General features: G+C 40.7%; 1 protein-coding gene across 3 annotated transcripts in view; it reads right to left on the bottom strand.

Moving 5' to 3' along the window:
• The window catches only part of atp2c1 (ATPase secretory pathway Ca2+ transporting 1), a 132,838-nt gene that overhangs the window by 19,653 nt on the left and 88,459 nt on the right, over positions 1-24,726 (bottom strand). For all 3 annotated transcript variants that reach the window (XR_005460603.1, XM_038796557.1, XM_038796558.1), the window contains exons 11-18: positions 24,553-24,619; positions 23,637-23,761; positions 23,303-23,400; positions 22,554-22,649; positions 22,315-22,404; positions 9,205-9,309; positions 6,403-6,559; positions 2,569-2,739 (exon numbers count right to left, since the gene is read on the bottom strand). Coding sequence is in view for 2 of the 3 variants with exons in the window: in XM_038796557.1 (XP_038652485.1) it covers positions 2,569-2,739; positions 6,403-6,559; positions 9,205-9,309; positions 22,315-22,404; positions 22,554-22,649; positions 23,303-23,400; positions 23,637-23,761; positions 24,553-24,619 (909 nt within the window). In the remaining variant the exon portion in view is untranslated. The remainder of the gene's footprint in view (positions 1-2,568; positions 2,740-6,402; positions 6,560-9,204; positions 9,310-22,314; positions 22,405-22,553; positions 22,650-23,302; positions 23,401-23,636; positions 23,762-24,552; positions 24,620-24,726) is intronic.

The following is a 24,726-nucleotide window of genomic DNA, read 5'->3' as shown; positions in this document are numbered from 1 at the left end:
ACAAAATTTAAAATATGTATATATCGAATATCAAATTATTCCAAATATCCTATACTTCATCTTAAAACTAAATAAAGAATAAAACTAAACCAACAACATTCTTTACTTCCATTCATTATTCAGCTAATTGATGATATTTTGGTCAGTAAGTTTACTGAATGATCTTCATCTGCATGACAGGAAAATATTTCAGGGAGATTTTACATTGCTATTTGGACTAGCCATGGAAATGGGTTCATTAAAATGGTCGGTCAGTTTAACTTACCACGTTTAACAACTTTCTCAAATTAATTTAATTCTGTTTTTATTCTCTGAACTTTAAAGTACATGCAATTATCCCTGGCTTACTAACTTAATAGATTGCCTGTACCGCCTGTACACATCCTTGGCAGACTCAACTGTCTTCTTTAAATCGATTATCAGCTTCAACTCATGCTTCGAGTCTCTGAATGTACCAGTTACTTTGTATTTTATACTTCACGAGAGACCATGATCTGCACATCTATCTCCTTCCAATTAGGCAAGTTACAGCCTTCTGGATTTAACATTGGAGTTCAACAACTTCAGACTGTGAACTCTCTCCTCCAACTTCACCCCATTTTTATCAATTTATTTTAATTTCTTCCATTGATCAGTTTTTCCCTCACCATTGTTGCCCCACCCCACTTGCGCCAATAGTTCCCTGTTCTTAGTTACCCTTTGATACACCGTTCACCTTTGTTCTGCCATTAACACATTTGAATCTCTTTATGTGCCACTATCAGCATCCTTCTTAGCCTTTATCACCTTCATTTACGTTCCTTTTGTCTTTCTGTCCACGACATTTTTGCCAATCTCCACCTATCCCTGGCCCTCTATCCAGCCCTACTGCTCCTCCCCCATATATGCACACACACCACACACCACACACACACCCTCTCACACACACACCCTCTCACACACACACCCTCTCACACACACACACCCTCTCACACACACACCCTCTCACACACACAGACACCTACACACACACCCTCTCACAGACACACACACCCACACAGACACACACACACAGACACACACACACAATATAAATTTGCCCTATCGCCAGTTCTCTCTAGCTTTGACAAAGAGTCATCCGGACTTGAAACATTAGCTCCTTGTCTGGGTCTTCAATACTCCAATGTATAAAAGAAACATGGCAATGTAAATATTTAAGAAAGAACTGTAACATAAAGAAGGATATGTGTGTAATGTCATCCCAATTGAATGGAAGAAAGACAAGTGAATGTGTAACTTTGATGGAAATGTACAGTCAAGACAATTTGAAATGTTCTGTAATGTTTATTAGAGTTTTTATGAATAAAGTATATTTTTTTGAAAAAAAAATTAGCTCCCTTCTCTCTCCACAAATGCTGTCAGCCTGCTGCGATTGTGCAGTGTTTTCTGTTTCAGTAACTGTTGTACTGCATCCAGTTTCTCTGGCCCACTTCATTACCATTTTTAAATGCAAATCTGACACCATTGTGTCAAAATGTCAGAACCTTTGGCACAGAAAGTGATAAATTACTGCAAAATAATCTCCACATTGTGAGAAAAGAATGCAGATTACAAGAATGTAAACATTCAGGGAATAGCGTGACAAAGGGATTTGTAATCGCAATGTTAAAGTATCCAATTTCTACCACTGGGTGTCTCTGTTTGGAAATAGAGTGTACCATCCATTCCCAAACCTCAAATTTGGCAAGGGGTACGGAATGGGGATACAGGGGACATCCGGACAAAATAAAAGTGAAATTGAAAAGCTAAATAAAGCAAAGAAGAGAATAGAGAAAGTAAACAGAAACGTTGGCAATATTTTTTAAATGGGAATAACGGCTGTGCTGGTTACAACAACGTGCTTTAACATTATGGTGGGAAAGACGCTATTTACTTCACACAATACCTGTGAGTGAAGTGAAGACTTTTCAATTTATCAGAGGGAGTCAGGTTAACTGGGTCCTATAGTATTCGTTACCAGAGATTCCTGGAACTTGGCTGATTGCCTTTAGGGGTGAGAGAGACATTTTCCAGAATGTCTTTTCTAATTTGGTCCAAGGTTCTCCCTCTCTCCCAGGGGCTTGTATGACTGCAGAGGGTAGGTTGATGCCCTTTTTATAAGTTCAAACAGCAAATATTGCTCATTATATACGCATATAACATTTCATTTTAAAATATGCCACGGAAAGCTAACATATACAATTCATCATCAACGTTTCTGCCTATTTTCCTATTTTACAGGAATTCTTCCTGTATTCCCCAAATATCTGAAGTCAGTTTCAGTAATGAATAATAACTACAATCCCATTTCCGTTTTGCCTCCTAATGAAATACGTTCAGACTGCCAATATGTCACCTGCAGGAAAATTTTGATTGGGATGTAACAATGCTAAATATAACAATGCTAATAGTATTGAAAAAAATGTGGATAAAATAGAAAATTTAGAGACGTATTAAAACAGAAAACCTAATCACCGTGTTATGGTGTACCTTCCAGAACACTACCTTCCAGCTGTAACTTTTGATAACAACATTGAACCAGTAGATTACCTATAGCAACTGCTGTCTCCTGTGAATCCCCAGTGACCATTTTGATTACAACTCCTGTGTTGATCAGTGTAGCAACTGCTTCTTTCACACCTGACTTTGGTGGATCGATCATTCCCACCAGCCCCAGGAATGTGAGTTGTCCAAGATCGGGTCCAGATGCTAAAGCGAGAACTGGATGGATAGAATACCAAACAAAATTTGCTAGCTGCCACATTTCTACATAGATTGTCATGTAGCTTTATGCATCATCGCTGTATAACAATGACTCTCTCAAATATAAACAGGTTTGTATTGATCGTATACTGCTAAGTGACATACTATAGATTACAACTATTCTTATAACACTGTCCTTCTTGCCACAGTAACAGAATGGGTTCTTTTGTCACAGAAGTAATTTTGTTCACTTCCCTGGCAAAGACTGTTGCACAGCATTATTATAGACATATAGTTATCACTTCAAGAATTTTGAATAGGTAGGTAAATGTATAATTTCTTACTGTGCGTATTCCATCAGCATTATTTAAAACTGTTCTAAAGTGCTGGAACAATTATTACCTAACTTACCTATTCATAGAATAGAACCATAGAATCTCTACATTGCAGGAGGCGGCCATTCAGCCCATTGTGTCTGCACCAAACCTCTGAAAGAGCACACCACCCAAACCCACTCCCCCATCCTATCCCAATAATTCCCTACCCTAACCTACACTAAGGGGCAATTTATCATGGTCAATCCACCTAACCTGTTCATCTTTGGACTGTGGGAAGAAACCGGAGCACCCGGAAGAAACCCACGCAGACACGGGGAGAACCCCACACAGTCTCCCGAGGCCAGAATTGAACCAGGTCCCTGGCACCGTGAGGCAGCGGTGCTAACCACTGTGCCACCGAGGGGACTGCCTCCAGAGCACAGGATGGAGGCACATCAGATGGAAGTACATGTAATTATTTAAAACATTGCTAACAGATTATGTGCAACAATGTACTTTTTCAAAAGTCAACTTCTTCACTTGCTGATTTATTTCCTCTTTTTCTCTAAGGTGTTGGCGCCTTGCTGGAGTATTGTTTTGCAGTTATCTGATCACCTTTTGGCATGTTGCTTGACAAGAATATATTAGCAGCCTATCCTATTTCAGAGGCAATACCTGATAACCACATACACATGCCTCCAGAGGAATACTTGGGTGACCACATTAAAAAAGCTAGCATTTATACAGTGCCTTTGTAGAACATTTTCCCAAGGCACTTCAAAGTGGCTGAATGGACAAAATAGCTGTCAAACCAAAAGTGACATTAAGAGTGGTGGCCAAAACATTGGTCAAAGAGATTGTCCTAAAGGGGGAGAGATTGGTGGAACAACAGAGGCTTTAGGTTCAGGGAGGGTATTCTAGAGCAGTGCATCTCAAACTATCTGATGTGACGTACCGGCAGTTTTTTTTTTCAATGTGCCAGGGACCGGTGAGCGAAACAAGCCAATCCAGGATTACGGTCTCTTTCTTTTCTGGAAACACTCCAAGTACCGGCAGACGATGGCTCGCGTACCGGCACCAGTACGCGTACCACACTTTGAGAAGCACTGCTCTAGAGCATGGAGCCTAAATGGCTGAAGACCTTGCCATCAATTGTGCACACTCCCTCCTTCTGCCCCAAAGGAAGACCTTTGAGATGTGGTAGGGCTGAATGAGGTTACAGAGGCAGGAAAAGGCAAGACCATGAAGGAATTTAAGCACAAGGATACAATTTTAAACTGGAGGGGTCAGTAGCCAATGTAAATCAGAATGGATAAGAGCAATGGGTGAGTAGAATTTAATGCAGATAGAACACATGCAGCAGTGTTGAATGGCTTAAGTTGATGGGATGAGGAGAGCAGAGGATAGGTGGCTGCCAAGGATTTTGGAATAGATATGTGGAGGAGAAAGATGAGGGCTTCAGCAGCAGATGGTCTGAGGCAGTGACAGAAATGGATAACATTATGGAGGTGGAACTACATGGTGTTTGTGATCAAGAAAATACAGGTTGGAAATCCACCACAGGATCAAATAGGACATTAAGCTTATAAGCAGTGTGGTTCAAGCTTTGACGATGATCAGGAAGGGGATAGAATCAGTAATGGTGGAACCGAAAATATTGGCTTTGATCTTCCCAATGTTCAACTGGAAGCAACTGCAGTTCATTCAAACCTGATATCGAGATATGTGATGGGTAAGTACGGCTGGATGTCATCGGCAGCTTTGTGGAAACTCAACAGGATGGCTTTGAATGCTGTCGTCAATAAATAGCATGTAGATGAGGAAGAGAAGGTAATCAAGGGTAGATTCATGGGAGGGTCAAGGTAATGGTGAAGGGGCATAAAGAGAAAGCATTTCTAGTGATGCTGTGGCAATGATTGGATAGGTAAGAGTGCATCAAGTGAGAGCAACAGCAGCTTGGAGAAACTGGATAAAGAGGCAGGGTCATGACTAGGGCAGAGGTCAGGGGAGAACTGGCTTGGTAAGTGAGCAGGGGCAATTGATCAGTTGGCACCAATCAGAGTGATAAAGAAGCCCATGAACTCTGTGTTCATTGTTGGAGGCAAGGGTGGAGGGACACACGAGAAGGGACAGTTGGTGGCACAGAAAAGAAGCTGTGGCTTATCTAAACTGTGAAAGATGATCCTGGACCAGTAAAGAACATAGAACATAGAACAGTACAGCACAGAACAGGCCCTTCGGCCCTCAATGTTGTGCCGAGCCATGATCACCCTACTCAAACCCATGTATCCACCCTATACCCGTAACCCAACAACCCCCCCCTTAACCTTACATTTATTAGGACACTACGGACAATTTATCATGGCCAATCCACCTAACCCGCACATCTTTGGACTGTGGGAGGAAACGGGAGCACCCGGAGGAAACCCACGCACACAGGGGGAGGACGTGCAGACTCCACACAGACAGTGACCCAGCCGGGAATCGAACCTGGGACCCTGGAGCTGTGAAGCATTTATGCTAACCACCATCCTACCCTGCTGCCCTATGCTACCCTGCTGCCCTAAAGAGTTTTGGCAGAGGGTAGTGTATGGAGCTCCTTCATCTCAAACAGAAAAATGAAAATGAATTATTACTGTCCTTTGATTCCGGAAGTTTGGGAGAAAATACTGTAAAATGGGGCACAGAAAATCTTTTAAATGATACTCTGGGTCATTGACGTGTTCTTGTGCAAGGGCTTAGATTACACACAAATCAAATCACCAGATCGACACAATGCTTTCAAACACTTTTTGGAACTTTACAAAAACATTTCTTTCTTAATTCTAATTCTTTCCCATAGCATGGAAATCAACTAGTATAATCTTACAGTGGCCGATAAAGATTTGGGACCAATATTCCATTCTTGACAAGTGTGTCGAATCAGGAACAGAGATTTATGTGTTTTATCTTGTTCAGATTGAAAATTAAGGAGACAATTTAATTATGGACTGATAATATGCAGTCTGTCTAGAATCACAATACCTAATGCAAACTGTGCTGATGACAGAAATTAGGTCAGAAGGGAAGGGAGTCCTGAAATTATTTGGTATTAGATATCTTTCTGGGTATGTGGTTGGTTTTTGACCTTGACCAAATAGAACATTTGTCTGAAAATGTCTAGTCCTCATCCTGCTTTCCCCACTCTTGCACAGTAAAATCTCACTCCTTTGATTTAATGCCATTAACTTCGAGAAGATCAGTTACCAGAGATAAATCTACATTTTCCTACCTTACAATGCATAAATTGTATGGATGCAACAACAGGCTGAAAAAGGTTTACTCTGAATATTTAAAAGTTTCCTACGTTTAAAAATACCATTACCTCGGAGTCCAGCAGTGCCCATGTAAGTTTTCTCCTGGTGATACAACTCCTTTTGTTGTTGGGTGAGTGGCAGAGTTTGTGAGTGGCTGTTGTAGTTAGAGCAAAATTGAATCACATGCTCATAAGCCCCTTTCATAAAATAAATCTCTTCTTTATCCTAAACAGAAAGAAATTTGTGAACACACAGCTATCATAACACACTTTGCAATTAGTTCCAGTAAATTTATTAAAGTGTACATAATATATTTGGTTATTACCTAAAAGAAACATAAATTCTCAGTGTCACTATGAGCTAAACAACCAACATAACTCAGCCAGATTTCATATGCTTGAGTGCTTGCAGCAATCCTACTTCAATAGTTAAGTGTTTAAAAAACAACTTAATTGAAAATACTTCTGTTGACATGTTGTTTGACGTATGCCCGAATCATGGAACAATGTACTATGGTCAATATGCAAATCCTAAAGCCCAGGAACACATCTCCAACCCATTGCTTACATAATCACTGGTACTTTTTTAATGGTGGCAGGGTGCAAGGTGTGTGTGTGGGTGTCCCTTAGAAGGCATTGGACACCTAACACCTGCCACATGATCCCAGAGGTCAGGAAACCCAGCCAAAGAAGTGCCCAGCTGAAGACGACAACTACTTTTTATAGCACCCCTTGTGGGCCAAGAGCAGTTCCTCAGCCATTTAAAGAAATGCTTGGTCTTCCTTCTGTTACTTGTCATCTCTCTCTCACCCCACTTCACAATCAGCAACCTCCTCCTTCCCAGTCCCCAATCTCCATCCTGTCCCCCAATCGTCACCCTCCCTCAACTTGCCCTGATATCAATTCTCCTGCTCCTCAAATTGCAACCTCCAGCTTGCCCCATGGTCGACTTCACCTCATTCCCTCCAACCCCCAAACTGGGTTACACAATGTTCAACTATGCAAGCCTCAGAACCACTGATTTGATGTTAATAGTCTCTGTTTCCAATTAGTACTGTTGTCAAGAATTTGCCTCATATAATTCTGGTGATTTGAGATTAAATCTAAACTGTGGTAAGTTTAATTGAACTCAAAGAAATGCAGAATTTGGACCACCAGAAATAAAAGAAGGAGAAGAATAATATTCAGCTTTGGCTATTACATACTCTGAAAGCTGATCCTTCGCAAAAACTACAGCCCAGGAAAATTATTTTCTTCTAGTCCTGTCCAGGCTTATTTTATTGCAGAATATAAGGAAAAAATTAAACAATTATACCAAAAGGCCTGGTTATAAAGTGCATTAAACTGTCCATGCATATACCATAAAAGGAGATCTCTATTGTAAGATTTATTTTGAATAAAACCCTGCAAAACTTTCACTGAGTATACAATTACAATATATCTGCAAATGACTTGATTCATTGTGCATCCCTTCCATGGGTAAGGGAGAAATAATGATCCTGGTTTGTATTAAAACAACAATATTCAAAAATGTAAACCTGTTGGTTTGAATCGGAACTATTTACATAATTTCCAGTAAATATTTGTTGCAAGTTCAAATCATATCGCATTTCACTGACACTTTGAAGGTTTTTTATCACACTGTTGCACCATAAAATCCAAAACCACAAACTATGCAATGCACTATTACATATAACTCTTATGAAAAAGATCTTTGTCCAATTATTTCATTTCTTAAAGCAGGAAGATACCTTTCTTTAATATCAGCTAGATGGGGAATAGAAAATGTTTTTTAGGCGTCAGCAGTGATAGCATGGAGACACATGTCTTGGGATCAAGAATCCACTCCAGAACCTGAGGCCATAATTTTGGCTGCCACTGATATATTGAGAGGGTGCTGCATTGTCAGTTTGCAGATGAGATGCAAAAGATGCCATGGTACTAATCAAAACAATGCAGGGGAGGCTTTCTGGTTTCCCGGCACTTCTACTTCAACCAACACAACCAAAGTTTAATTGATCATTATTTCATGGTTATGTGCAGAATCTTCTTGTACACAAGCTGGTTGCGGTGTTGCCTACATTACAACAAATGTGACATTTTAAAAGTACTTCAATGGCTGTTATGCACTAGTGAACATGCTGATGTTTCAAAAACGTTACACAAATTTAAGATCTTTCTTTATATTCAATGATCTCTGTTCTAAATTCTCATACGATAAAATTTTACAGAATACAATCCAAGAACAACTGTGAAAAGGAAGTGCAAATTACAGGATTACAAACAATGCTTTTTTCTCTAGTCATGGGATTTGACGTTAGGATTTGCCCTTGAACTAAATGAATTTCAGAGGGCATTTTAAGAGTCAACCACATTGCTGTGGATCTGGAGTCACAGGTAGGCCAGGCAAGAAATACGGCAGCTTTCCTTCCCTAAATGACATTAGCGAACCAGTTTTTATGACAATCGGCAATGGTTTCATGGTTAACATGAGACCTTCGATTCCAGATTTTTGCCAAATTCAAATTTTACATTCTGCCATGGTGGGATACAAACTTTAGAACTTTACCATGGGTCTCTCCAGTGCTAGCACAGCGACAATACACTTTGCCACTGCTTCCCCCTTAGTTATGGTTAATGAGACCAACAGAATTCTGGAGAGCCGATTTTTAAAGCTTTTTGGGGAGTTAGGCGGGAGGGAAAATTGCAATTTACATAAGACATAATAGTTAAAATGATTTAACCACTGGATGAAGGTTTTTAACAACTAATCAACAGGCTTTATGGCCGCCTCCATAATAGAATGTTGAATGGGTTGATTCTTTAGTACAATAGTTTGATTGAGTGTGGTCAGAATAAAGTAACTTTAACCTGTTGAGCTCTGTGCACACACTTGACAGCCATCCATTTCTGCTCCGAAGTAAATGGATGTTCAGCTCGTCTCACATAATCCTGTTTGAGACCTTCCAGACCCATCTAAGAGGAAAACGAGACAGTCACTTAAATACCTTTTTCGAGATACGTTAGCATAGCTATACAAGTCATAATGATAGTGAAGTTGGTGTCATTTCCACCATTTTCTATTTTCATTTAAGATTTATCTTGGAGTGAATTAAGTGGGACATGGGGTTGGTATAAATTTTAGTTCGACTACAACCCATATAATTCTCACTGTCTAGCTGAAGCAGAAACAACAACAACCACTTGTACAAGACCAGAGGCTATCACCTGTGGAAATGTGTCCCATCAGGGGTTGCTACCTCCAGAAAAGGTGCAGCAAAGGAAAAATGCTATAAATTTACAACATACGCCAATAGCCTTAATTCCCACTGTATCCGGTGCAGTTTCCATCAGCTGTGTAGAATCCATAAAGCTGAGGAAAGGGTTCATGAAATTTACCGATAAATTTTAGAACGTTGTACATCGATCTTGGGAAAGGATGAATTTCATAACTTCACACAACTCATGAAAAATGTGCATCCCTAATTCATTAAGTCAGTTGACAAGTGTTTGCAGCAATGTTATAACTTTCCAACCTGTCGGCACGTTATCAAAAACCATCTACTGGGCCATGAAGCTATAACTTATGGTTATGACCTTGAAATAACCAGGAAAACACACAATAATGTTTGAAATGGAATCGAGCAGTGAAACCAATATTTCTTTTAAAGATTTGATTTCAAGTCAATAAATGTAATTGCAGGGCTGTCACAAATCATAAGACTGAAATCCCCAGGGAGAAAACTGCCCACATTACTCTCAGCCATTGACAATCCCTACAATGACGATACTCCTGCTGCGCAAAAAAAATTATTTAAAAAAAAATTAATTCATGGGTTGTGGATATTGTTGGCTGGGCAAGCATTTATTGCCCATCTCTATTTACCCATGAACTGAGTGGCTGACGAGACTATTTCAGAGTCAACCACATGCAGGCCAGATTTCCTTTCCTAAAAGATATTAGTCAACCAGATGGGATTTTACAACAATCAACAATATGGTTTTATGGTCATTTGACGTTTAATTCCAGATTTATTTATTGAATTCAAATTTCATCATATGCCATGGTGGGATTCAAACCAGAGTCCCAGGATTGCTAATCCAGTGGCAAGGTGACTATGCCATCACCTCCCCATGTATTAATGTACACTATGCATTCAGATTATTGACAATGAGTAATAACATAGTGTTGGAAATACTCAGTTCTGGAAGCACCTGTGTGGAAAGAGAATCAGAGTTAACGCTTCAAGTCAAATATGGTTCTTCAAAGAGTCATATTAAAAGTGATATTTGATTTGAAACATAACTGTGGGCTGGATTTTAAGTTCCCCAGCCAGGTTTGGGGTTGGGGTATATAAAATAGGCTGAGTGACCAGCACACAACCTTCCCACCCACCCACGATGGGACCCTCATAACATGGTCCCCAGAAATTAATAGTTATGGGTGAACTCAGCTTGTTAACAAGCCAACTGACCCCGATAATATGTTACCTATGGCAATAACATGGCTGGCATAGGCAGTAGTCAGGCCTTGAAAGTTTTCAAAAGGGCTGTAAGGAAAGGGGCAGCCCCACTAAGATAGTATCGCTCCCCTCCTTCCTCCCCAATACACCAGACTTACCTACTTTCAGGATATCTTGGGCTTTCTTGCAGTCCTGGCAGCACCCAAGAATGAGCTCTTAACACTGCCAGGACTGAAGCAGTTGGCTAATCCAATTGCCTGGCAGCTCCTGATAGAAGGACCTCTTTCCGAGAAGTCCCACTCTCCACAGTTTAGCCTGCCCGCAGCCTTGTTATGGCTGCAGGGTGCGCTGGCATGGGGCAAGCTGACTTCCAGCAGCTTTCCGTCCGGGAGGGGCAGGAAGCCATCTGCCCGGAACCCCACCCCCCACGATGCAACCCGCTGTTTCTCTCTCCACAGATGCTCCCAGGCCTGAATATTCCAGTATTTTCTTTTTACTTCAAGTTCCAACATCCACATTACTTTGCTTTTACCAAAGTTAAGTCATTTTCTGTGAAGGCTAATCTTTTACTCATGAATTATTTATTACACATTAATTATTAATTATGCATTAGCACTGAACTCCCAGAAAGGCTCAGATTCCTCAACATTATAAACTATGATGTTGTTGCCATTACAGAGACTTGGTTAAGGGAAGGACAGGATTGGCAGCTTAACGTTCCACGATACAGATATTTCAGGTGGGTTAGAGGAGGGTGTAAAAAGGGTGGGGAAAGTTGCACTACTGGTGAAGGAGAATATCACAGCTGTACTGCGGGAGGGCACCTCGGAGGGCTCATACAGAGAGGAAGTATGAGCAGAGCTCAGGAAAAAGAAAGGTGTAGTCACAGTGTTGGGGGTTTACTCTAGGCCTCCCAACAGCCAGCGAGAGATAGAGGAACAGATACGTAGGCAGATTTTGGCACGGTGTAAAAGTAACAGGCTTGTTGTGGTGGGTGATTTTAACTTCCCCTATATTGACTGGGACTCGCTTAGTACTAGGGGCGTGAATGGGGCAGTTTATAAGGAGCATCCAGGAGGGCTTCTTGAAACAGTATGTAGATAGTCCAACTAGGCAAGGGGCCGTATTGGACCAGTATTAGGGAATGAGCCTGGCCAGGTGGTCAACATTTCAGTAGGGGAGCAGTTCAAGAACAGTGACCAAAATTCAGTAAGCTTTAAGGCATTGATGGAGAAAGATGTGTAATCCTCAGGTGAAGGTGCTAAATTCAACAATATTAGGCAAGAACTGAAGAATATAGATTGGGGGAAGATGTTTGAGGGCAAATCAACATCTGGCATGTGAGAGGCTTTCAAGTGTAAATTGCTAGGAATTCAGGACTGTTAAGTTCCTGTAAGGATGAAGGATAAGTATGGCAAGTTTCAGGAACCTTGGGTAATGAGAGATATTGTGAGCCTAGTCAAAAAGAAAAAGGAAGTAGCTAGGTTCCCAGTCTCATGTCAAGGCTAGGAGACTGGGAACACACAAAGCAAGTATGGAATACAAGGAAAGTAGAAAGAAACTTAAGCAAGGAGTCAGGAGGGCTAAAAGGGGTCACAAAAAGCCATTGGCCAGCAGGATTAAGGAAAGTCCCTAGGCTTTTTATACATATATAAAGAGCAAGAGGATAGCAAAGGAGAATGTTGGCCCATTCAAGGACAGGGGAGGGAATTTATGCACAGAGCCAAAAGAAATGGGCGAGGTATTAAATGAGTACTTTGCGTCAGTATTCACCAAAGAGAATGACTTGGTGGATGATGAGTCTGGGGAATGGTGTGTAGATCGTTTGGGGCATGTTGAGATAAAAAGGTGGTATTGGGGGTCTGGAAAAACATTAAGGTAGACAAGTCCCCAGAGCCTGATGGGATATACCCCAGAAAACTCAGAGAGACAAGGGAGAAAATTGCTGGGGGCCTTGAGAGAAATCTTTGTATCCTCACTGGCTACAGGGGAGGCCCCAGAGGATTGGAGAATAGCAAATGCTGTTCCTTTGTTTAAGGGGAGCAAGGATAATCCAGGTAATTGCAAACTGGTGAGCCTTACATCAGTGGTCGGGAAATTATTGGAGAGGATTCTTCGAGACAAAATTTACTCCCACTTGGAAATAAGTGGACATTACAAAGAGGCAGCATGGGTTTGTGAAGGGGAAGCCATGTCTCACTAACTTGATTGATTTTTTCGAGGAAGTGACAAAGTTGATTGATCAGAGGGCAGCATGGTGGCACAGTGGTTAGCACTGCTGCCGCACGGTGCCAAGGTCCTAGGTTCGATCCCGGCTCTGGGTCACTGTCCGTGTAGAGTTTGCACATTCTCCCCGTGTTTGCTTGGGTTTTGCCCCACAACCCAAAGATGTGCAGGATAGGAGGATTGGCCATGCTAAATTTCCCCTTAATTGGAAAAAATGAATTGGGTAATCTAAATTTAAAAGAAAAAAAAATAGGATTGATGAGGGTGGGGCAGTGGATGTTGTCTACATGGACGTCAGTAAAGCCTTTGAAAAGGTCCGTCATGGCAGACTGGTACAGAAGGTGATGTCGCACGAGATCAGAGGTGAGCTGGCAAGATGGATACAGAATTGGCTCGGTCATAGAAAACAGAAGGCAGTAGTGAAAGGGTGCGTTTCGGAATGGAGGGCTGTGGCGTTCCTCCGGGATCAGTGCTGGGAACTTTTCTGATGTGGAGGCTTTGTAGAGGGTACAGAAAAGATTTATCAGGATGCTGCCTGGTCTGGGGGGCATTAGCTATGAGGAGATCGTGACATTATTATTATAAACTCAGTTTGTTCTCATTGGAACGATGGAGATTGAGGGGCGACCTGATAGAAGTCTACAAGATTATGAGGGGCATGGACAGAGTGGATAGTCAGAAGCTTTTTCCCAGGGTGGAAACGTCAATTACTAGGGGGCATAGGTTTAAGGTGCAGGGGCAAGGTTTAGAGGAGATGTACGAGGCAAGCTTATTACACAGAGGGTGGTGGCAGCCTGGAGCTCGCTGCCGGGGGAGGTAGTGGAAGCAGGTAACAGTGACTTTCAAGGGGCGTCTTGACAAATATATGAATAGGATGGGAATAGAGGGATATGGTCCCCGGAAGGGTTGGTTTTTTTTTTAAAGCATGGTCGGTGCAGTCTTGAAGGGCCTGTTCCTGTGTTGTAATTTTCTTTGTTCCATTAAACTGATCTAAATATCTCTTAACAAAATTATATGAAGTGAAATTACATTTGACGGAATTAATGTTACTACCACGCATTAATGATGTGTAATACGAAAACACATCATTTAATTTACTGAATTACCAAATTGCCACAGAAAGAGATTTAATAAATGATCTAAATGAATTCCTGGCGATAACTGCCTGAAGTATAAAGAAACATTTAATTGGACAGTGTTGACTCAATACGAAGCTGCATTGAGTTGTTGGATCAAATGTCATTGCAGCAAAGTGCTCCAGTATATTGGTAAGCATATATTGCCATATTTATCTGCACAAATAGCTTAGCCAAATAATCAGCAACTTAAAACTGTACTTCAGTTATAGAATTCCTTTATCTTTTTACGGGAGATGAGCAATACACAAGCCCGCCTCACATTCTAGGCAGCAGATGCCAGCTTCAAAGGCCTACGACTCACGTCTGTACATTGATTACACAGTCACTTTCCTATCAGAACTCAATATTTAGATTGTTTCCTGAGACAACATGGGCAGCACGGTGGCACAGTGGTTAGCACTGCTGCTTCACAGCTCCAGGGACTCAGATGCGATTCCGGCCTTGGGTGACTGTGGAGTTTGTACCTTCTCCCTGTGTCAGCGTGGGTTTCCTCCGGGTGCTCTCCGGTTTCCTCCGACAGTCCAAAGATGTGTGGGTTAGGTGGATTGGCCATGCTAAATTGCCCCTTAGTGTCCAAGGATGTATAAGTTATATTATGTTAAGTTATGTTTCAGAGGGTCGGTGCAGACGCAATGGGTCGAATGGCCTTCTTCTGCACTGTATGAATTCTACGAGCATGTGGAGATCATGCAAGGATAGCACTGGTTTGGTTCTATGCCTTGTAGACAATAGATTGCTGGCACTTAATTTCCAGACTTGAATATGAATGTTTGTGTTGAGGTACTATAAAGCAGGTGCTGCCTGAAACAATGCCCCAGCAAAAAGCAGGAAGGAAGAAAATTGGAGAAAAATATAACAGTCACATCCCACTGTATTCAATTATGCATTTTCATTTTTCATATTAAGTCCAAGCTTTTAAAAACAGTCCAGACATAAGCTAAAGCACATGGTAGTCTGAAGCAGTATACAGGTATCTGGGACAGTAAGGGTTAATGTAGGACCGCGTACTTTGTCGCCCACAGAGTGGCGGAGAGAGACACATGACCTGAGCCTAGAGAAAGTGGAGGATTGGACAGTGAACTTGTGTGGAAGCAAGCATGGCGTTAGCTCCTAGCTTGGACTATACCCTGTATAGCCACATAGTTATGTATTATCCCAGAAAACACAATGTTCCACCATACAAAACTCAAACTCTTCATGAGACCTTCTGAATACTGAAAATGCAACATGCCGGCAGCTCTTGGGAAAAAACAGAACCTCAAATAAGCTGGAGCAGACATTCATAAGCTGAAAAGTTAAGGGAGCAGCATTATGGACATGAAAGCACCTGACACTTAGACACAGAGGGAGGAGATTGCCCGAGAGAAGCTACACAACAGAATTGGAAGCAGAATTTAAAAAACCTCAATTGTGCAGCTGTGGACTCCATGAGATCGTGGAGGTCCTGTTTGAATATCCACAGAGTGCAGAGTCAGAGGGAGTGAGCTAAAAATTAAATTCTTACAGAGAACAAAACATTTTCAGTCTCTTACAAGTCAGAGCAGCCCAATCCCCAAAACATCCTGTGGCCTGCCCGGGGTGCGAGTTGGGGCCAATGTCACATGGAGGCCAAGCCAAGCCCGTTGCCAAACAAAGGGGGAAATCCACAGTTTAAAAACCCCAGTCAAAGCCGAGAAATAATGTACATAATGTTAGGAGTTGCAAATCCATCAATATTCCATGGAAGGCACACAGCAGTCAATTATGTAAATCACTACACAAAACAAAGACAAAGAAGTCAGGTCCTCCATCGCAGTGAAGGCCTGCCAAAACCCAATATGCGTGGGAGCCCGTTGAAAAACGGTTTACTGTGGTGCCATCTTTAAAACCTGCACAGCATTTAAAGCTGTACTCTCAAAATATTCTAAACAGTGATGCATAATAAAATCAACTTTTCCAGACCAATTAGGATTGATTCAAGGCTCAGACCAAACACAAAATTGGGGACTTTGGCGCAAGAGATATATTTGATAGCTTCAGGCCTATAAGATGACAAAAGCTGATCAAGTGAATTTATTCAGTAGGTCCAGGAGCTAATGATATTATAGCGAGGCAAGGAATAATCAGATCCTCGGCTAGATTTGGTAAAGTTTTAAAATCATTTGATATATAAACCACATCACTGCAGCGGTGGGAGAGAGAGAGCGACGGCCTTGTCAAGGGCAATTAGAAATTGGCAACAAATGCAGGCCGAGCCAGCAAAGCCCACATCCTGTATATTACAAATAAATAAGTTTTAACCTGCGAAGCAATGAAATCTAAGAGCAAAGTTCAACAAACCTGTCCAACAGCCAAGAAAACTGGTAAACTCTTCTGTTAATGAACTGTACAGATTGGCTGAAGGCCGTGACTACGGTGACTTTAAATCAGAAATTATAAGGGACAGAATTACTGTTGGTGTGGCGAACGATGCCCTTTCAGACATGCTTCAGGCCAAAGGGAGATCTAACTGTAGAAAAGGCCATCTAAATAGTCAGTAATTCAAAATCTGTCTACAGCAGCAGTTCACTTTACACAACGAAAGCAAGCCACGGTACAGAGCAACCCCAAATGTTCAGCTAGTAACACAGCAAGCGCCAGATGGACTCCAGGAAAAGGGGAGCAATACTGAAAGTGACCACAAGAGGGTGGGTGATTATGTCAGCGCTGTGCAACACCGCAAAGTCTGTCAATCTCAGCCCAGTGTTTTCATTGCAACTGCCGAGGACACTTTGGAAAGCTAAAAAAACTAAAAACATCCAAACTGCTAAGAGTATCCCAAGGCAATTCATAAGATTGAAACACCACATCAGAAGAGACCCAACCATGCTTCTTGGGTGAGGTCAAGGATCCTTGATTTTATTTTCGGAACATGGATATCTCAGTGAATGGTCACCTCACCAACTTTAAATTGAACAGGGGAGCCAGTGTTACAGTGCCTCTCGGAGCCAGTGTGACAGTCCTCTCCGACAAGGAACCATGGCTGAGACACCGCTGGCTAGAAAATGGCAGACACACCCTTTATGGGCTTGGTTCAATCTGACTTCTGGTTATAGGCATGATTCTGGAACCATCAAGGCATTGCAGCAAATACATATTTGCAAGTCATGTACATCATCCATAACCAATCCTTTTCTCTCGAGCAGAGATGCCTGTGTTGCCCTTAACCTTCTTAAAAAGGCAAAATACGTCAAAACTACTAAATAATAATAATAATAATTATTATTATTATACAGAACTGCAAGTTCCCGAGAGGCCCAAAAGTAAAGATATTCTCGACTGGGACAAGAGCTGGTTTGTCCAATTTCTTTGCAAGCGGCAGAAGCCCCTCTTTTGTCAGACCAGTCTGATAGTTACCATGCTAGTACAAGACAAACAAGAGGATGACCCCTAACTCAGGCTCCAATCGTTGGTGTCCCAATACCCCAAAACACAGTGGCACAGACACTGCAACTTCCAACCAACACACCCCACTGCAAGATGTTGCTGAAACAAGGGAGCAGACATTAACCTGCTGCAGTATACCTCAGTGAGGCATGGAAGCACACAAAGGAAGACAAATGGGCCGAACTGCAAGGTGAGCCCACCTCTAAGACACTTCCACACCACATTCACTCCCATAAGGTTCACGGTGTCCCACACACAAAAGGAAACACTAGGTTTGTACCAAGAATGAACTGAGAGAACATTCTCTCTGAAAAGAACAGGATTAACCGGTGGCATGAGAGCAGAAGTTGAGAAGCAGAGGTTCAACTCCAAGGAGCAAAATAAGAAATGAAATGAAAATCGCTTATTGTCACGAGTAGGCTTCAATTAGTTACTGTAAATAGCCCCTAGTCGCCACATTCCGGCGCCTGTTCGGGGAGGCTGGTACGGGAATTGAACCGTGCTGCTGGCCTGCCTTGGTCTGCTTTAAAAGCCAGCGATTTAGCCCAGTGTGCTAAACCAGCCTAAAAGATAACCAAGCTCCAGAAAGACAACCTGCGACGCAACCTCTGAATCAACAAAGTTTTCCCAATCAACAGAAGATCTGGAAGAATGGTTTAGCCCCCCCCCCCCCCCAAGACTGCTGCTAATCTCAGGGACTTGGCAGGGTGGGAAATACATTGAGTAAACATAATAATGAAGTTAGCAGAGCAAAGGTTAATGTGGGTCTGGGTATAGTACTACCCACAATGTGATGTAAAGTGACAAGTACCTGAGGCGTGAGAGAGCTGTGGACTGGCAGAGACCCGAGTATCAGGAAGCATGGAGTACATTTCCTAGCTGGAACTATACCCAATGTGTATTGACAGGAATCGACTATTTCCTGATAGATCTGATAGGTAAAATAAGGCTATTTAGTGTAAATATTAAGCCCCAGTTTTAATACTCATTTTAAATTGAGGATTTCAGCACTCATAACTTCAGGTCATGATAAAACACACAGCTTCAACAGGGACACAAAAAGCTTGACACATGCATAAACTCATTGGAGATTAAAATAACATTTTTACTAAGCAAAGATGAAAAAGCTATTGTTCTAACAAACATATTTTCAAAGACAGTTTGACATTAAGAAATGAGCTGTACCAGTAATCTGATCAAGCACGAAGCAGGCACCATAGCAACATAGCACTATTGTTCATAATGTGGATAAAGCAAAGTCAGCAGAAAACCAGTAGAAACCAGTCTTGATAATAGCACAGAATCACATTCCATAACATACACAAATATTCAAACATGAAACATTCAGAACTTATGTTGCACATTAAGGATTGACAGCTAACCGTTGAATCAAATACATTTGATTCTAACCCAAACCAATTAGGACAACAAAGATGTGTGGATAGATGGCTCAAGACAGATAATATTTCCTATAAACATGATGGTCCTTACGGCCATTTCTATTCCGGAATCATCCTATGCTTTGATCTAAACTATTCACTATCTCTATTTTTCATATTTTCACTTTTCCACTCTAACTCTTGAAGTAAATTTAAGCTGTTTTGCCGTAAGTAAGAAACCATTTCTGTATTATTTTGAAAGTTAAATTGTGTACAAGTTACTTCTCTTTAAGTCCTTTTGCCGGACTTTATTGAGAACAGATTTAATTTTCTCTCAATTGTAATCAAATAGAGGCAATAAAGATTCTTGTTTGCATCCGAGAAGTTTAACTTAAATTTCTACTGAGTTCTAGTGTTGCAAGACCTCGCCAATTCCGCATGGTAGATCTCATCATGCATGTACATCGCCATGTGTTACCAATAAACACTTAATATTTAACCATGCAAAATTCAGAACCTCTTCTAAAACTACTGAACGTACAACAGAAACATACTTGCAATTTTAAAGAAAAGCCTTTTATAATTTCTCTAACAGTATCAAATACTATTAACCTTTAATATATGAATATTATAAATAATCCCACATGAAAATCGCTTATTGTCACGAGTAGGCTTCAATGAAGTTACTGTGAAAAGCCCCTAGTCTCCATATTCCGGCGCCTGTCCGGGGAGGCTGGTACGGGAATCAAACTGTGCTGCTGGCTTGCCTTGGTCTGCTTTAAAAGTCAGCGATTTAGCCTGGTGAGCTAAACCAGCCCCTTCATAGTTTATTAGTGCACTGAAGATTAAAACTAACTTTTAATTATTTAAAATTGAACTTTCATCCTCTGGTAACCTTTTTAAAGTACTATGTTTTATTTGGCAAAGTACCCATCTACTATTTGCTTAATTAAAAAATGCATAATTTATTAGGCATCTGGAAATGCATTCTCGTTAACAACATTCTGAAATTGAGCCAGAGGAAAAGACAAAGTGACAAGATTATTATGCAACCTTCACAACATTAAAGCAAAACAAAAGTTGGAATGACAGCGCGTCTATTTCCACACAAGTCTACTGCTGACATAGAAATTGTATTTAAAAAAAACACACCAATGAGAGAAAAGCATTTGACTGTCAAATCAACAGATTTTCACTATTGAAAACTGTCCAGTCAACATAACAATCATAGATATAAAATCCTTATAGACGGAATCAGAAATTGGATAAAACTGGTATGTAAGTGCATGTTATCAAATTAATCTCGCTAATAACATTTTTTACTATCTTGAACTACCAGTTATTTCAACGAATGGAATTGTAATTTTGGAAACGGTTTTGAAGATTTCAGTAAGCCTCCTAACCAAATTGGCTTCCCTATCAAGCCGTCATAATTTCCATAATCTGAAAATTGCTACTTGGGTGAAATAAAATCATGTAGCCATCAGGGATGGCCACTTCCAGAATACAAAATGGATGATCGCAATGACTATAGGGAAATATGGACAATGTTAGCAAAGCAAGTCTCCACAGAGCCTGTATGCATATTGGAACCTCAGCCCCCAGACGAGACTGAAACTGCAAGGCAATTAACATATTGATGGCCCATCTCCGGGAACAAAGGAATGACATTCAAGTAACCGATACTAATGCAGACATCCCGGCACCAGAAAGACACAAACAAAGCAAGGCCAACGGCCACCAAAGACACGCCCAGCCATCAGGGCATCCACCCCTTTTATTGGTCAAGATCAATACGAGTGATCAAGATACGGCCCAATTAATTGGGGCCAAGTTCAAGGCACACCCAAAAGCGCACGAAGCCCCTTCAGGTATAAGAAGAAGCCCCCGAGAGAGAATCGCTCTCTTGGACTTGGCTCTCAAAGCAGAGAGACCCGTGCACCAGAAGCAAGCAAGTCCAAGGTCAATGCTCGCTATCAGACGGACGACCTTAGCTGTTCTTCTGTCACCTCTTCGAACACAACAGCTGCAGCTCCGAACAACGGCCATTGTTCCTCTGACTGAGTGGGCACCCGAAGTTAAGTATAGGCGTTAGCGATAGTATAGTTTGTAATATTTTGTGCACGAGTAGATTACTGTGTGTGTAAATAAATAGTATTAACTTTGAACTAACTAACTGGTGCATTGGTTCTTTGATCAGTATTCGGGTTTGAACCTCGTGGCGGTATCGAAAGATACCTGGCGACTCTAGAGCAAACATAATTAGGATTAAGGAAGGCGACCATATTGACCGCTGTATTTGTAACCAGATAAATATAGCAACAATCAAGACTGCCACAGATACAACACATGCAACAGATGACTCTGCTTTCAGTGTTTAAGGGAGTTGTGGTTACTTTTCAACAACAACTTGTATTTGTTTGGCACTCCAAGGCACCTAATTGGAAATCAAATCAAATCTGACATTGAGCCACACAAAGAGATATTAGGGATGATGGCCAAAAGCTTGGTCAAATAAGTAGGCATTAAGGATCATCTTTAAGGAGATAGAAATGCAGAGGTTTGGGATGGAACTCCTGAAGGAGTGGCCAAGGCAGCCAAAGGCACCGCCAATTTTGGAGTAATTAAAATCAGGGATGCCCAAGGGGACTGAATTGGAAATGCAGAAATGTCAGACGATTGTACGGATGGAAATTACAAAAAATAGGATGGAGTGAGTTAGTGTAGAAAGCACAAGGATGATGGATGAACATGACCTGCTAATAATCTTTTATTATTGTCACAAGTAGGCTTATATTAACACTGCAATGAAGTAACTGTGAAAATCCCCTAGTCGCCTCATTCCAGCGCCTGTTCGGGTACACTGAGAGAATTCAGAATGCCCAATTCACCTAACAAGCACTTCTTTCGGGACTCGCGGCAGGAAACCCACGCGGACACAGCAAGAACGTACAGACTCCCAAGCCGGGAATCGAACCTTGGACCCTGGTGCTGTAAAGCAACAGTGCTAACCACTGTGCTACTGTGACTGTAAGGTAGAAAATGTTCCAGACATCTCAGTGATGCTTCAGAAATTTTACACCTAAATTGGACAAAAGCAATCCAGACAATCCCTTGTACAAAAGCAAACTATCGAAGGTGCTGGAAATTAAAAATTAAAAAACAGAAAATATTGGAAATGCTCTGCAAGTCATTAACCGGAAATGTTTCTCCCTCCACAGTTTCTACCAGACCAGATTCTTCTAAACAATCCTTTGCTGAAAACCTTGGACATTTTGAAGAGGAGAATTAAGGAAAGCCAATTAATATTCTGAATAATGCATGAGTAATGGCTGAAAATACTGGGTCAGTGATTTCTCAAACATTCACCTTCATTGCAAGAGCAATCAAAGCTCCCTCAGTGGGTCGTCCCATGAGTGTGTCATTTTGAATAACGGCATCATTACATACACAGCCAGCCTGCAAAAATAAAAGTGGATGCATAACTATGCAGGAAACATTTTCACAATAAAGCAAATGGAAAATTAACTTAAAAGTGTTATAGTACACATTACACACGTTTATTCAGATTTTTTTTTTATAAACATATGTGTCAACAATTTCTGTACCTCAACAACTTTAGTTATTGGTGACTTAGAGAAGCCATGAATCACCTCACCATCCATCATTACTTCGCCGTACCTATTATAGCCAACACCAGTAACCTGCAAGGAAAAACCGAATAAAACTGAAGAAAACAAAATCACTTTATTGCTTAAAGCGCACAATCACATTTTACCACAAGCATATTCAAATGTGCAAGTTTAGCCAAATCCCTTAACATGCTTCAGGAGCAGTACAGCCAATGAACAATGCTGAGAACCAAAGCATCATAAATTAGCATAAACACTTGGATCTGTTAGCTCACCGTAAACATATTTCAGGATTCTCAATTCTCTGTTCAACTCAAAAAAAATTGCAGAAAGCATTTCAATGTTTAGTGTTCATTAATGTTTGAATGTTAAAATCAGACAATCTCAAATTTTGCATCAGGTTTCTACTGTAACTGTGAATGACTGCCTTCTTAGATAATGAATATGGAAACAGATTTGAGATGTTCGGTTGGTTCTTCTATAATATTTATTTTGGCTTGATTTACTGAACTGCAAATCATATCATCTTCAATACTAAATCTCTAAAATGACAAAGTCAATGAGCTCCTATTCTGCATTTCCATGTTAATTTTATGGATCACAAAACATATGAACTTATAATAATGCTGCCAAAGGATCGATGAGCTGAAAAAACACAGGATACCTCATCGTATGATGTGTATGTCATTTAAGTAGGAATTTCAAGACACTGAAATATTTCTCACCTCAGCATGTTGCCCGTCTGAAGTATAAATGTGAGTCACTGTCATTTCATTCTTTGTCAGTGTCCCAGTTTTATCAGAGCATATTACATTGCAACAACCTAAGAATGTAAATTAATTTAGGATAGACAAATGGCATACAGCAAATACAAAACTTTAATATTTATTACATTTTAACAAACCAGCAATTTAGTAACCTTATTCCATTATATAATACAATTAAAATTTTCATGTCAAGTTTTCAATCAGTTAATATTTATCATGCAACGATTTTGTAAATTAAAGAATATGGCAACATTTCTCTGCTGATGTTCAATGTAATGAGGTTTATTTTTACCAAGAGTTTCCACGATTGGAAGTTTCTTCACAATGGCTCTCTTCTTTACCATTCTCATCACACCAAGAGCCAGTGTTACTGTCACTACAATGGGCAAACCCTCTGGTATAGCAGCAACAGCCAAGCTAAAATAAACAGGCAAATTAAAATAGTGAGCGATTTCTACAATCATTGATTTTAAAGATGATCGATGATTCTAAAACATGAAGTAAATTTGCATTAACAGTGTTCTGTGCTAACTTTAGGCATGAATAGAATTAAATCACCTTTTGCCTTGCTGCTTTAGAAGGTACTAAAAGGAGCTGAAAAATAAAGGAAGGAAGGCAGTCCATTTTATTGCAGTTTCGCTGTTATTCAGCTCATCGTACCTGTATTGGCTCTTTGTTATGGTCAGACTTGACTCAGTAGTAGCAGTCTTGCCTGAGTTAGAACATAGTGTGTTCGAGGTTCAGTCCAGAGACTTAACACATAATCCAGGCTGATTTTTAATTCAGAGAGAGTGGTGAACCTTCAGAGATGCCACTTTTTGAATGAGACATAAAATTGAGACGCAATCTACATTCTCAGGTAGACTTAAATGTATAATGCATTAAAGGGGGAGGGAGCTCTCCTGTGTTGATGTTGGCCAATATTTAACTCTCAACCAATATAATCAAAACAGATGATTTGTTCTTTTGTCTCATCGTTAGTTGTGGAGAATTGCTGTGTACAAATTGACTACCACGTTTCTACTTTACAACAGTACTTCTTTGAATGGAAAGCACTATGGGACATCCAAAAATTAGGAAAGACGCTATAAAGTCCAAGTTACTTATTATATTTTAACTTTACACAATGCCACCCTCTCTCTCGCGGTGTTCCCGGCTTCAAGTATTTATCTGTTTTTTCTTTCAAAAATATAAGACTTAAAACTCACCTCACACCAATAGTGAACATATCAAGAATGTGTTTCCCCTGTAGCCAGCCAACCAGCATAATAACACCTACAGCAGCAGAATACATGACATTTACAGTCAACCAAATAATATTGTTTTGGAAAACTTTAACTATCATAATTCTGTAATTTCATTGTCAAGTTCTATTAACATTT

Source organism: Scyliorhinus canicula, chromosome 5 (genome assembly GCF_902713615.1).
Source record: "Scyliorhinus canicula chromosome 5, sScyCan1.1, whole genome shotgun sequence".
Taxonomy (NCBI): domain Eukaryota; kingdom Metazoa; phylum Chordata; class Chondrichthyes; order Carcharhiniformes; family Scyliorhinidae; genus Scyliorhinus; species Scyliorhinus canicula.
The sequence above is the reverse complement of the archived record's forward strand: the minus strand, read 5'-3'. Positions and strand labels throughout refer to the sequence as shown.